Source organism: Mycena indigotica (assembly GCF_014461135.1).
Source record: "Mycena indigotica strain 171206Taipei chromosome Unknown Mind.scaff0010, whole genome shotgun sequence".
Taxonomy (NCBI): domain Eukaryota; kingdom Fungi; phylum Basidiomycota; class Agaricomycetes; order Agaricales; family Mycenaceae; genus Mycena; species Mycena indigotica.
In genome coordinates this window covers 2,257,653-2,269,999 of record NW_023503009.1, presented here as the reverse complement: position 1 = coordinate 2,269,999, position 12,347 = coordinate 2,257,653, and the positions used below count along the sequence as shown (strand labels likewise).

The following is a 12,347-nucleotide window of genomic DNA, read 5'->3' as shown; positions in this document are numbered from 1 at the left end:
ATGACACCTTTGATCTTCATGGGATCCATTTTCATTGAGTTGTGCGAGATAATCACTCCCAGATACTCAATCTCGGTGCGTTCAAATTCACACTTTTCGGGTTTGAGATAGAGTTTGTGCTTCTGGAGAACCTCAAGCACCTGGCGAACAATCTTCCGATGTTCCTCCAGTGAATCCGTAAAGATAAGAATATCGTCAAGATAGACGACAACATGTCCTTCATTGATCAGATCACGTAAGATGTCATTCATCATTTTTTGGAATGTTGCCGGCGAATTGGTAAGCCCAAAGAACATGACTAAGGGTTCGAACAGTCCTCGGTTGGTTCGGAAAGCTGCCTTCCACTCGTCTCCCTCCTTGATGCGCACATTATTATAACCCTAGCGAATGTCAAGCTTTGTGAAGTATCGGGCACCTTGGAGCTTATTGACAAGCTCAGAGATCAAGGGCAGAGGATAACGGTTTTTAATCGTCATCTCGTTTAACTTCCGATAATCTTGCACAGGTCGAAGAGAACCGTCTTTTTTCTTGACAAAGAAGAAGGCAGACGCCATCGGTGACTTTGATGGTTGGATGCGTCCGCTCTTTAGGTTTTCTTCCAGGAAATTGTCGAGCTCTCTTTGTTCATCACGAGACAGGGGATAGATTTTGCAATCTACAGCCTTAGAGTCTGGCTTGAGTTCGATTGCATGATCCCATGGACGACGTTCAGGTAGAGAGTCAAATGATTCTTTAGCGAACACTTTGACAAACTCTCGATACTGATTGGGAATCTTCTCCTCGGTCATTCGTTCTTTGTTTCGACCAGCTTCTTCTGCCATTCGCTGTGCTTGGGTCTCCTTCAGTCGGAGATCAACTGCTGGACCAAAGTCCACGAGCAAGATCGACTCTCCTTCTTCCAGATCAGGGTCGGCTTGGAACTCTTCATCACGAGCATTGCATTCAACAGGGCAGCGAGAAAACTTGATCTTTTGGGAGCGCCAGTCAATTTCAGGGTTATGTTTGAGAAGCCAATCGTATCCAATGAAGACACGGGCTTTACCCAGTCCAGTGACAAGGAAGCGTTGCATTTCCCAATGATCTCCAACACCCATGCGTAGTTCGACATAGTGTGTTATTTTGCCATGAGTGTTCTCGGTGCCGTCTGCATTGCGGGCGATAATATGAGAGTCCAGCTCTTTCAACTCAAATCCTTCAGCTTGGGCATATGCTCGGTCAATGCAGGTCGTTGTGCAACCATTGTCAAGCAAAGCCTTTATTGCGCGAACCTTGCCAGTCTCAGGAACCATGAGAGTTATTGGGACCAACATCTCATAGCGTTTACGTTCCCGTTGAAAGTCTTTCAGTTCCTGACTAAGACGATCTGGCTTGGTTCTAGCTTGTCGCGCAGCAGCCTCTTGCATCCGGATAGAGTCTCGAACCCTAGTGTGCGCTGGGACTGGAGGTACAGTCACATCAGCCTCCGCCTCCTCACTTCCTCTCTCAGTCTTTGTTGATGCGGTTTTTTTCTCCGCAGGCCTTTTGGAACTCAGTCCACCACTCATCTTTCTCAGCATGCTTTTGTTCCTTTAAGTTATGAAGACGATTCTGATTTTGCAAAACATGGATACGACGAGAGTTGTAAAGGAATTCATGTATGTCCTTTCGTAACGAGTCCGAGTCGGTACCATAAAAAGAGTCCGTAGCAGGCATATCGGGAGTCGCATTTAATTTACTGAGAGGGGAATAACGTCTATATTTCGAATCAATAGTTTCGGATCGCTCCGTCTCCTTGGCCAGGGGAGAGGAGCGCTTTAAAAACCCGCCTCGCGCAACTTCTGGATCAACTGTGCTAACGTGCCATCGAACTTGTCGCCCTCATCAACTTGAGCCATCAAGGCCCTAACGCTGAGTTTCTTCTGAGGGGGGTCCGGGCAGTTGCGACTAATGTGGCCAATTTTGCCACAGTTGAAGCAGTGCAGAGGTTTCCACTTCTGTCGAGTGCGGTCGACGTCCATGGCATCGGGGTCTTTGGCAGGCGTAGTCACTTGCGGTACTGGGGCACGTGGGGCGGCGGGCGGAGTACGTTGGAATTGAGGTATGAAACCAAACGTCTGTCCGCGGCGGCCCAAACGCAGCCTGTTCCGAGACAAGTTCGCGTCGATCTGCATCAGACGCTCTTTCCATTCTAAATAGGTTTTGGGCAGGGCAGTGCCTCCCACATAGATAGGACCAGTGATCTCCGTATTGACTAACTCCTCAAGAAGCTGGATCAGGAACGTCGTATGCACAAGGCTTGGCATTGGGACTATAGCCAGCCTGTTCTGCCAGCAATTCAAAAGACTGGAAGAAGTCGGTCAGCGACATCTTATTTTGACGAGTAGTCGTCAGCTTCAGATGCGCTGCCTGTGCGATGTTCGTATCCTTGAATGAGAGTTCCAGCTCCGCGATGAGATCGTCGAATGTATAGGTGGCCGCAAGCACACCATTCTTAAGGGTTCACTTTTTCCAATTGCGCACCCAGTCAGCTGCCGTACATGCGGAAGCATCTGCAGATCGAAGGTACGAGATCAAGAACCAAATTCGCTTATGATCCGTATCGAGCGCATCAGCGTAAGCCGCAATATAAGTTGTGACGGAATCGTAGAAATTTTCCCAAAGCGATTTCTCGCCAGAGAAGAGAGGAGGGGGGGTTCGCAAGTACGACGAGACATGTTGGTTGGTTGTTGGGGTGCGGGTGCAGGTGTTGGTTGGGGTACGGTTGCGGGGGTAGGAGCAATGGCAAGAGTGGCCAAGGCGGAGATTGGGGAAGGAGGAAGAGAGTCGAGGTAAAAGTGGTTGAATGGAGAGGGGATAGGGGAGAGAGAGCGGGGTGTAGAATTTCTTGAAGACTCCTCAGAAGGAGCCCCTGACGAGAGGTCAGGGATCAAAGCGCGGAGAGCGCCACAGAGGATGGACCGGAGAGTCCGTTGTCGGGGGTCCAAGAGACCTGTTGCGTGAGAGGAATCCACCGGGGCCTTCTACGACACACCCCCGCTGGACGAACTAGGGTTCTCCGAAGATTGCCCCTGCGCTCCTTGTAGCAGCTATGACTCTACGAAAGCACCTGGGTTGGGCCAGACGTCTCTCTTGCAAGTACGGAGCGTGTGTCCTCTCGAGTGGGTCCCTTGGATTGTTGTCTCCGAGTGTACCTAGCCAAGAAGAAAAGAACCTAGAGCAAAAGGACCTAGAGCAGACGACCTAAAGCAGAAGGGAAGAGGTGTGGGAAAGGGATGGGAGGAAAATTGGCGATAGTTTCGGGGTAGGGGAGTGGTTTGGGTAGGTGGTAGGAGGTAGGAAGGTACGAGGGTAAGAGGGTAGTCTTCGAATTATGTCACAAACAACACCTAATTCAGAGGATGCCAGTTGGCCAGTGAAGGCAAGCAAGAAGCACCGTGAAAAGATATCGTAAAGATGATGGAATTTGAAGACTGGGGTACAAGACGAAATCTACTCTACTTATATACACTACTACCATGTGTTTACCATGCCTAATACGAGAGGCAATGACGTCATACTTTAGCCATGCCTTTACGTGCTGTTTGCCTCATGTCCAACTCCACGCTGTCAATCAACATCAGCATCGACATCTGATGATCCAATCACCATCTTATCGTCCATCTTATCTCCTCCTTGTCTTATCTTATCAACCAGGGCCAAAATAAAAGGTTTCAAAAGGCGAAGAAAAAGGGTTTTTGAACCCAGGGTTTGACATTTGGCTGGGAATACCACAACAACCTCCTCTACTATGCCCTGTATGATAAGTTGATGCCTGCGAAACAGGTGAAACTTCTTCAGCTCTGGGACTCACTGGGAATCCCTCATAAGGAGAAGAAACAGCTTCACGGATCTTCTCTAACCATCATAGGTTTCGAAGTCGACCCTAACGCTATGACGATTAGCCTCTCCCCCCTTCCTCCAGATCTGACCTCATCAGCGCCGTTCGCGACTTCATCTCTTCAACTTCACGCCGTCACACGCTGCACGAGTTCCAGTGCCTTGCCGGATGGATCAATTGGTCTTTCAACATGTATTTCCTCCTTCGCCCCGCACTCTCCAACATGTACGAGAAGATGCGCGGAAAGTCGCAACCACACGCACAGATCTACATCAACAAGGCCATCAAGTCCGACCTCGAATGGTTTGTGCAGCACCTGCAGTCCTCCAGCGGGACCCTTATGCTCGATGCACTTGATTGGGACCCCTTCACAGATGCACATGCAACACTACTCTGCGACGCGTCACTGAGCGGCATGGGTTTCTGGCTACCTGAGCAGTTGCTAGGTTTCTATGGACCTGTGCCCTCTGGAGTACCATCCGACATCATCTTTTACTTTGAGGCTCTTTGCGTCGCCTCCGCGCTCCATTGGTATTGCAGCAATGTGCTCGCTCGCACAACCACTGCTTCTCGCTACCGCATCACGATCTTCACTGACAATTCGAATACAGTCAGCATTTGCAGTTCACTCTGCGCCACCCCACCGTATAACACAATCCTGCGTAGCGCGGTCGACAACCTCATCAAACACAATGTCGATCTGCGTGTCCTCCACATCAAAGGGGAGAAGAACTCCGTTGCCGACGCGCTGTCTCGTGGGCAGCTAGACAAGGCCCGAGAACTTGCCCCCGGCATTGTAATCAACAAGTTTCAGCCCCCTCAGGATGCGATGGGGGTGGCCGGAAAATGATGACCTCCGCCGTCCCGTCCAGGCAACCCTCCCGGCCTGCCTGGACCTTGGAGCAACTCGAGCGCGAGCTCGCTGTTGCCCTCAACGCCTCTATTGACATCTCATCAGCTCGCACATACGGCTCCGCCCTCAATTCCTGGATTGAATTCTGCCGACTTCATAAGTTCTCCACCGAACCAACAGAGAAAACGCTGGCCTACTTCCGTAGTCTACCGCTCCACTCACATAAGCCCTAACTCCGTCGACTCGTACTTATGTGGGATCTGCAACCAGCTTGAAGCCGTCTTCCCACGCATGCGAGAAGTGCGGAAAAGTCTGCTTGTCTCCCGCGCATTGAAGGGAAGCAAGCGCCTTCACGGCCGCCCGGTCAAACGCAAGAATCCACTGACCCCACAACACCTCCGACAAGCCATCGAGGCCCTACCACCTTCCCCCCCCCCATGACGACCTTCTCTTCATTGCCATGCTGCTATCAGGCTTCCGCGCACTCCACCGCCTTGGAGAACTCACGATGCCAGATAACCCTCGGCTGCGCAACCCTCGGAAGTACACCCAGCGCGAGCGTTGCTCTGAGCGATCACTCATACGAGTACTGGCTGCCTGCTCACAAAGCCGACATCGCGTTTGAAGGCAACCGCATCATAATCTCCGACGCCACCGCCCTCCTGCACTTCCGGCGTTACTTGACGTCCCGTGATCATCTCCTTCCCCTCAACCCATACCTGTGGGCCCGCGAAAACGGTCAAATTCCCGCTCGCGCCTGGTTCATCCGACGCTTACGACACTTATTTGCGGACCCCAACATTGCTGGCCAGTCACTCAGGGCCGGGGGGGCGACAGCCCTAGCAGAGGACGGAGCGCTCCCACACATTATCCAGGCGGCTGGGTGGTGGTCCTCAGATGCCTTCTACGTGTACCTCCGCAAACACCCAACCCTCCTCCATGGCATACTCCGAGCAGGCGGCGCTACCGCGAGCACCTCATCATCATAACCTCCTCTCAACATTACCCTCTTAGCCTATTTCGGCTCCTCCCGCTTTGCGCCGCCTGTAATCACATCATCGAGCTTCGGGGCAGCGCCGCCCGAAGCTGATTTTTCCACTAAACGCGCAGCGTTCGAACAACGACAATTAGTCGAGTTTAAACAATTGTTTACTCAAGTCTAATTGGAGGTGAGCTCAGCCTACTTACTGCTCCACAAACCACTTACCTAAGCATTCCCCACCTCCCCGTTAAGGTCGCAAGCGGGAATGCGTGAGCGGGGCCACCTGAGCTGCTGGTCGCAAGTGTCTCGCTCAAACGGGTAAGTCGGTCCGATCCGCGCAGCCGTCACGCCTTGACCACGGCCAAAGCAGCAACAGTTCAAGCGCCGCTTGCACTTGGTCTAAGCACCCACATATTTATACACCTGGCGCAGACGGGTAGACCTCACCCACATCTACTCCGTCTTGCCAGGTAAGCCAATCATGTCAGTCTACTACTTATTATCTCACAATACTCCGTCTCGCAGTGATCGACCAAGGGGGCAGGGGCCCTTGCCTCATAAGGGCCCTTGGGGGCCTTTCACAAGGTCCTTGCCTCTTTTGCTAACAGTCTAAGGACCTTGGTTAATTGAATCCTGGTCTCAAGGATACCTTATCATGGTATATAAAAGAGGCAATTATATATCAAAACACAATATATATATTTATGTATTTTGTTTCCTTGCCTAACCTAAGGGCCCCTTGCTGTGGCCCCTTTGAAAGGGCCCCTGGGCCTTGCAAGGCCCTTGCACATCTCAGAGCTAAAAAAAAGGGGCCCTTAGTCGATCACTGCCGTCTCGCCAGTTGTTTCTACGCGCCCCCACCACATTTCATTCCAAACCCTACTTATTTCATACTTTGTACATCTCTTGGACCTCATAGCTACATTTCCTGTATGTCCGCCTATTTCGGCTCCTCCCGCTTTGCGCCGCCTGTAATCACATCATCGAGCTTCGGGGCAGCGCCGCCCGAAGCTGATTTTTCCACTAAACGCACAGCGTTCGAACAACGACAATTAGATCTTCTGATTTGCATGATGTAATACGGCTTTGTACTTATAAAGCTCAAAACGTCTGGGCTGCCAATGACTGTGTGTTGATCGCTCTGTTGACGCCACAATGTCTATGGCTCTGAAGGCCTACCAGAAGGAGAACCCCTTCATCATTCACCCTCACACGATGGATTTCAAGAGGCAATATGCTAATATGTACAGTACACGAATATCGGCGTTGAGAGACGTGATTGCGTCCAGAGCTCAAGAAGCCTGGGCACACCAAGGTCCGAGTCCCGTTTTTGACGCTCATAACTTACGCCTGCTCACTGTAACGTAGACGTGAATACTGTATGTGTCAGACTGCGGGTCGGGCCGTGCAAGGACTTCTCCTAAGAACGCGCGCCTGGAACAGAACAGACGGATAGTCGGGCCCGCAAGTACGGCGGGCGGGGTAGATCGAAACCGAAAGGGCCCGTGGACTCGGTCCCTTGTCGTAGTCGGTGGTCGAAGGTTCGAATCGGGTCGTGTCGGGCCCGATGAGTCGATAGCGTCTCCTCGCACGGAGTAAGGTAGTTCTTAGATGATCTAAGTGATAGAGTACAGGGTACGCTATCGCGCCTTATATACACGGGCCCGCAAAGGGGGTGATCGGACACCCGGGCCTCTCCTCCTCCTCCTCGCTCCCGTTCCTGGCCGCAGAGGGGACGATCGTACATCCCTTGCGGGCCAGGCGCTACTCCTGACCTCCTAGCACTCCTCCCCAGTCCCCTTGTGTCGAGTTGGGCTCGGCGACGGCTCGACGCGTCGTTCTCGGTCACGTGCTTCCCACGTGTGCGTTCCTCCTACTGGGGCGCATGTTCCCCGTCGTCACGTGCTGCGTGTTGCGGGCCCGCAATGGCCCGACACCAGCGCCGGAGCGGACGGGCCGGGTCTTATCCGTGACATCACCCCCTCCCTAGGAACGACTCGTCTCGAGTCGGCGTGGCTTGGTCGCCCCGGTTTCTCGGGTTAATTTGACTCTAGCTCGTCCTTCCAATCGCAAATTCCATCCAGCCCATAAGCTAAGCTAAGCTTCGGCTGCGCGTTTTAATCTCCCGCGGCTTCTGTTGCCTCGTGGCGTCCGCAGATCGATTCTTCCTGTCTATCAAGTGTTTCACCGCGGTCACATGCGGCGTATCGTAGGTGTTTTTCAATTCAGTTTGCGCGTCCTTTGTTCATATTGCTTGCGAGTGGGCTGTGCTGCGCGCCTCGGTCGAGTTCGATATAGAACGCGTTCGTTCCCCCATATAAGCCGGCACTTCCCCTTCTAATTCTCTTCATGTCGTCCCCCAACTTGCACCGCTCCGGGTTATTGCCCCCCCTCGGCCCTCAGATGGTTCCCCCGTCGTTGGAGCCTGGTCGTCTGTTCGTTCGCTTTGCCTCTATGTCTCTCATCGAGTTTCCTGCCTCCTGGCCCATCGTGCAAGGGCGAGACCCGTCGTACCGGGAGTCGTTCGAGCGCCTCCGCCCGTTGGAGGACTTGCCTCTGTCGCAAGTTGCCGAGTATTCCTCCAAACTGCTCCCTCGGTTGGCCCCCGTAGTCCGTTCGCATCGAGCTCCCACTCTCCCAGTCCCCCCTGCCGCGCCCCTGTCGCCGTCGTCTTCCCGTCGAATCTTGTGGCAAAGCGAGTTCGACCGCCTGATGCAAGCCGGTCTGTGGCAGCCCGTTGTCTTCGGGCCCCACCACCTTTACTTTGGCGTTTTGTTTGATGCGTTTCCCTCCTCCTTCGTCTGGCGTCGCGAGGACCTTCAGGATATCCGCCCCTTGTTCGGACAACTGGGCCGTGGTCTCCTTGCCCATCTCCTCTCTGCCGACACTTCTTCCCCCAGTGATTCGTTCTTTCCCCGCTTGTGGTGTTGGGTGGTATGTTTCCTTCCTTGCTCGCCTCCGGCCGTGTGCTTACGGGCTTCGTCCAGCGCCTTATCCTGCATGCATTGTCTTGCGCCTCCTCGGCCGGCCTTCCCTCCTTCGTATCGGATCGATTCCTCATCCTAGCTCACGTGGCCGCCTTCCGCGTCTTCCCCCAAGAGAACATGGCCCGCCCTGATACGTTGGCCCGGCTGCTGGGCCCTCTTCCCCCGTCCCTTATTCCGCCCGTTTCTTCACGCCGACCGGTGGTCCTCCTTCGTCCGGGTCGTCTTCTTGCAAGATCCTCGAGACGAGTTCGTGTTCTCGGGTGGCCCTTCGTTGGATGAGGCAGAAGCGGGCGTTTCCTTTAGCTTCCTTCCGTTGGCGACTTGGTTGGACGACCAATTCCCGAGCCCTGAGAGCGGTCCAGAAGATCCCGAGGCAGCGGCCTCGACGTTGAAGCGTGTTTCCCCTACACCCGTGACTCGGGCGCGGTCCTCCCCTTCGATGGAGATCGACGTAGAGCATGACGGTGCCCCGCCTGTTTCGACCTTACTGTTCTTCCCCTCTGATCCGGAGTCGGATTCGGATGTGGAAGTGATCGCCGGCCCCCGTCGTTTATCCTCGCTAGGGATCGACCCTTCGGAACACGAGTTGGCAGAGGATGAACTTGATCCTCCTTTCTCCCCAGCCTCGTCGCCCACCCCGTTGCACCGGGATTTCGGCACCCCCTTGGCCCCTCGTCTAGAACCCACTGGACAGCTGGCACTTTTCCGGGGAGAGCCCCCTCGCCAACCGGGAACAGTGATCTGATCCCTTTCCCCTTGCTGCAAGTATTGCATTGCTCATGATCGTTTATGCACCGTGTGGGGGCGTCCCAGATAGTTCTCCCCAGAAACTCCCTGGTCCCGTGCGTCGAGCTTGCGACGCATGCAGCCCGCTCCATCGTGCCTGTCTGCGTTGGTGATCTTTTGCAGATGCGTACAAGGCTCGTTCCGCGGATCTACGCGATTTTTCCTTCGAATTTTGGGAGCGTCAAGTCAAGGATGGCGAGTTTGCGCTGCTGCGTCCCGATCCCCGCTTCGCCAATCTGGTCGGGCTGTCCGCCTCGGTTCCATACCGATCCTTCTTATTCTCCTATTTGCCCCGCTCAAACGAGGATCGGTTCGGGCGGAGCCCGACCCCCGTCGGTCGGGCCGTCATCGCCGCCCGGTTGTCCTTTTGTCAGGGTCTTCTCGGGACTCCTCCCCATCTCCTATGCGGAAACGAGTTCGCACCCGCTCGCCGTCTCCCCCACCATCATCAAGTCGGCCCCCGCCGAGACCTCGCCCCAACTTCCGCCGGCCAGCCTCCCCTCTCACGGATCGCTCGTTAGGAGAAGCATCGTCCCGGCCATACATTCCTGCGGGTAAGACTCGCCCCCCTTCTTATCCCACCATGGGTTTCCAGGTGCCATCATTCCCTCGAGTCTCCCTGTGGTTCGGGAGGGAGTGGGATTTGGATCGGGCTATCACCGAGTCTCGCCGGTTGCATGGGGATCTGTCGGTGCCCGCCGATCAGCGCTTGTCGCCGTTGGGCGTGCTGCTGTTGCAACAATCGGCAGTTCATTCGGCCGACGGGGATTTCCCAGATGCTCGGACCCGTGCCCTCGCGGAGTTGTCGTCAATGCGTTCTGTTAAGTGCCGTGCAAGAACCGAAAGGAAGTAACGGAAAGTCCGAAGCAGAACCGAGTGGCTATCACAACACTATATCGGAGTGAGCGACTACACGTCTTGCAGGCCGAAAGCAAGTCTGAACAAATACGTGAACTCCCGCGGATACGTTCGGAGAAGCCGAAGGCGATAAGGCTTAGAACGCGGGGAGGAGTCGGACGAGAGCGGAGAGCGAGGCAAGAAACGTTAATAACGAAACTGAAGTACAGGAGCGTAGAGTATGAGTATTTATACTAAGTGGTAAGCATAAGGCATATGACCTCGCAGGGAGATCCGATGTGGTCCGCAGGATCTCCCTGCGGGTTAAGTACAAAGGCATAGTAAGTAAGGGGAACGAGAAGACATACACGAGGCAAAGGAAACAAGGCGAACGCCTAAAGGATATAAGTAAACAAACGCAAGTCCAAATGGGTAAAGATCCGAGTTGATGGTCGGAGGGTCCGAACAGGTCCGAGAGAGTCTGCGTGCAGATTAACTGTTTGAAGGGAAACGCTCAGATACCTTCATCGCGTAAAAACCCTGTTGCGCTCCAAGGATAACCTCGGAGCGTCCGAAGATGCACGGGATATAACAGTACTCCCCCGTTAAGACTCTCGCCCCGAGAGTCATAGAAACATCTAGAACAAAACGTGACCTGCCGGTGATTGCCGAAATTTTCACCATATAAGGCGGCGGAGAAACCGACCATTGCCATCAATTTTCCCCATGTCGTCCGCAGCACCAAACCGTCAGCCGCCCAACAAAAACAACCAAGGGCCGAGCAAAAAGGCCGCCCCAAAGAAGAAGTCCCGCAAGGGCAAGGAGCCGGCTAGAGAGGAGGCACCCAGCGATTCGGACGGGCCGAACGAGGCCGAGCTGCCACCAGTCGGTGCGTGGCGGATCGTCCGAAGTGAGCCGTACTAACCCAACTCAACAGAGTGTAAACGCTGCAGTCGTCGACCAACGGCGGACAGAGAGCAGGAGCCCTGCGTCGCTGGACCGGGGCCGGCGTGCACGCGGTGTCGCCGACAGAAGCAGAAATGCGACCTGCGCGACGCACAGGAGGCCCGCCGGAGGCTCCTTGAGCAGAGGTTCGCCTCGGGTGGAGGCTCTCGCTCGGAGCTTGCGCGGCTGCGCCGAAGAGTGCAGGACTTGGAGGATGGGTTGGGGGTGTACGGCGAGGGCGTCAAGAGTATGACGATGGAGTTGAACGCGACGCAGAAGTCGCTCGCAGGGTTCAACCAAGCAATGGTGCGTTATCGGATGTCAACGGAGTATCCGAAGTACTAACCAACCTTTAGCGCGACAACGAGGAAGATATCGACAATCTCTTGTCGTATACCCATGGCAATCAAAACGCCATCTTGATGCTGGCGCGCAACCACCACGACGACAACGTCGAGAACAGCGCCTACGAGTTCCTCGACTACGACGTGGCTTATAGGACCGAGGTCGCGGGGCAGCTTCGGCAACGCTCGGAGGAACCCGAGCATCAATCGCAGGAGGCGTACGAGGCGCGGAGGTCCCGAGCGCGGGCTCGGCTTTACCGGAACCAAGCCGACATGCGCGAACGGTTGAATATAACCGACCGCGAGTACGATGCGAATTGGCGCGATCGGTTGGATAAGGCCAGAAGGGAAATGGAGCACAAGCGTCACAGGCAGCGGAGGCTTGAGGACGAGAAGGAGGCAAAGCGCAAGGAAAAGCCGGCGACCCCCGAACCCGAGGCTGAGCAGCCTCCAAAGAAGAAGAAGAAGTCGAAGAAGCATTCGGAGAAGGGCGGAGAGGCCGATAAGGGTGAGGGGTCGTCCAAGGGACCAAGACAAGGGCAGTAAATAGAATAGCCCAATGTAAATAGAAGACCGCAAGAAACCAAGTGCCGAAAAGACCAGAGTGACCAAGAGTAAGAAGTCGGAGTAAGACGGAGAGTCCGAAGGGCATTAGTAGTCAGGCCCAGGTTTCTGAGGATACTTCTTGTGAAAACTCTCGATAAGGTCAGGAGCATCCGCAATGTCGTCAGCGCCAACCCAGGAGTATTGCTCGTCA

The 12,347-nt window shown here is 54.5% G+C and overlaps 2 protein-coding genes across 2 annotated transcripts; both read left to right on the top strand.

The window, feature by feature from the left end:
• Window positions 1–5,146: 5,146 nt before the first annotated feature.
• On the top strand, window positions 5,147–5,698 carry MIND_01136300 (RNase H domain-containing protein; the record flags this gene model as incomplete). Its single annotated transcript, XM_037367906.1, has 1 exon — window positions 5,147–5,698. The coding sequence occupies one exon, from the start codon at window positions 5,147–5,149 to the stop codon at window positions 5,696–5,698; it is 552 nt and encodes a 183-aa protein (XP_037215738.1).
• A 5,329-nt stretch (window positions 5,699–11,027) lies between these two features.
• MIND_01136200 (uncharacterized protein) lies at window positions 11,028–12,136 on the top strand (the record flags this gene model as incomplete). The annotated part of the gene is made up of 3 exons (XM_037367905.1): window positions 11,028–11,190; window positions 11,239–11,552; window positions 11,603–12,136. The coding sequence occupies 3 exons, from the start codon at window positions 11,028–11,030 to the stop codon at window positions 12,134–12,136; spliced, it is 1,011 nt and encodes a 336-aa protein (XP_037215737.1).
• Window positions 12,137–12,347: the final 211 nt, after the last annotated feature.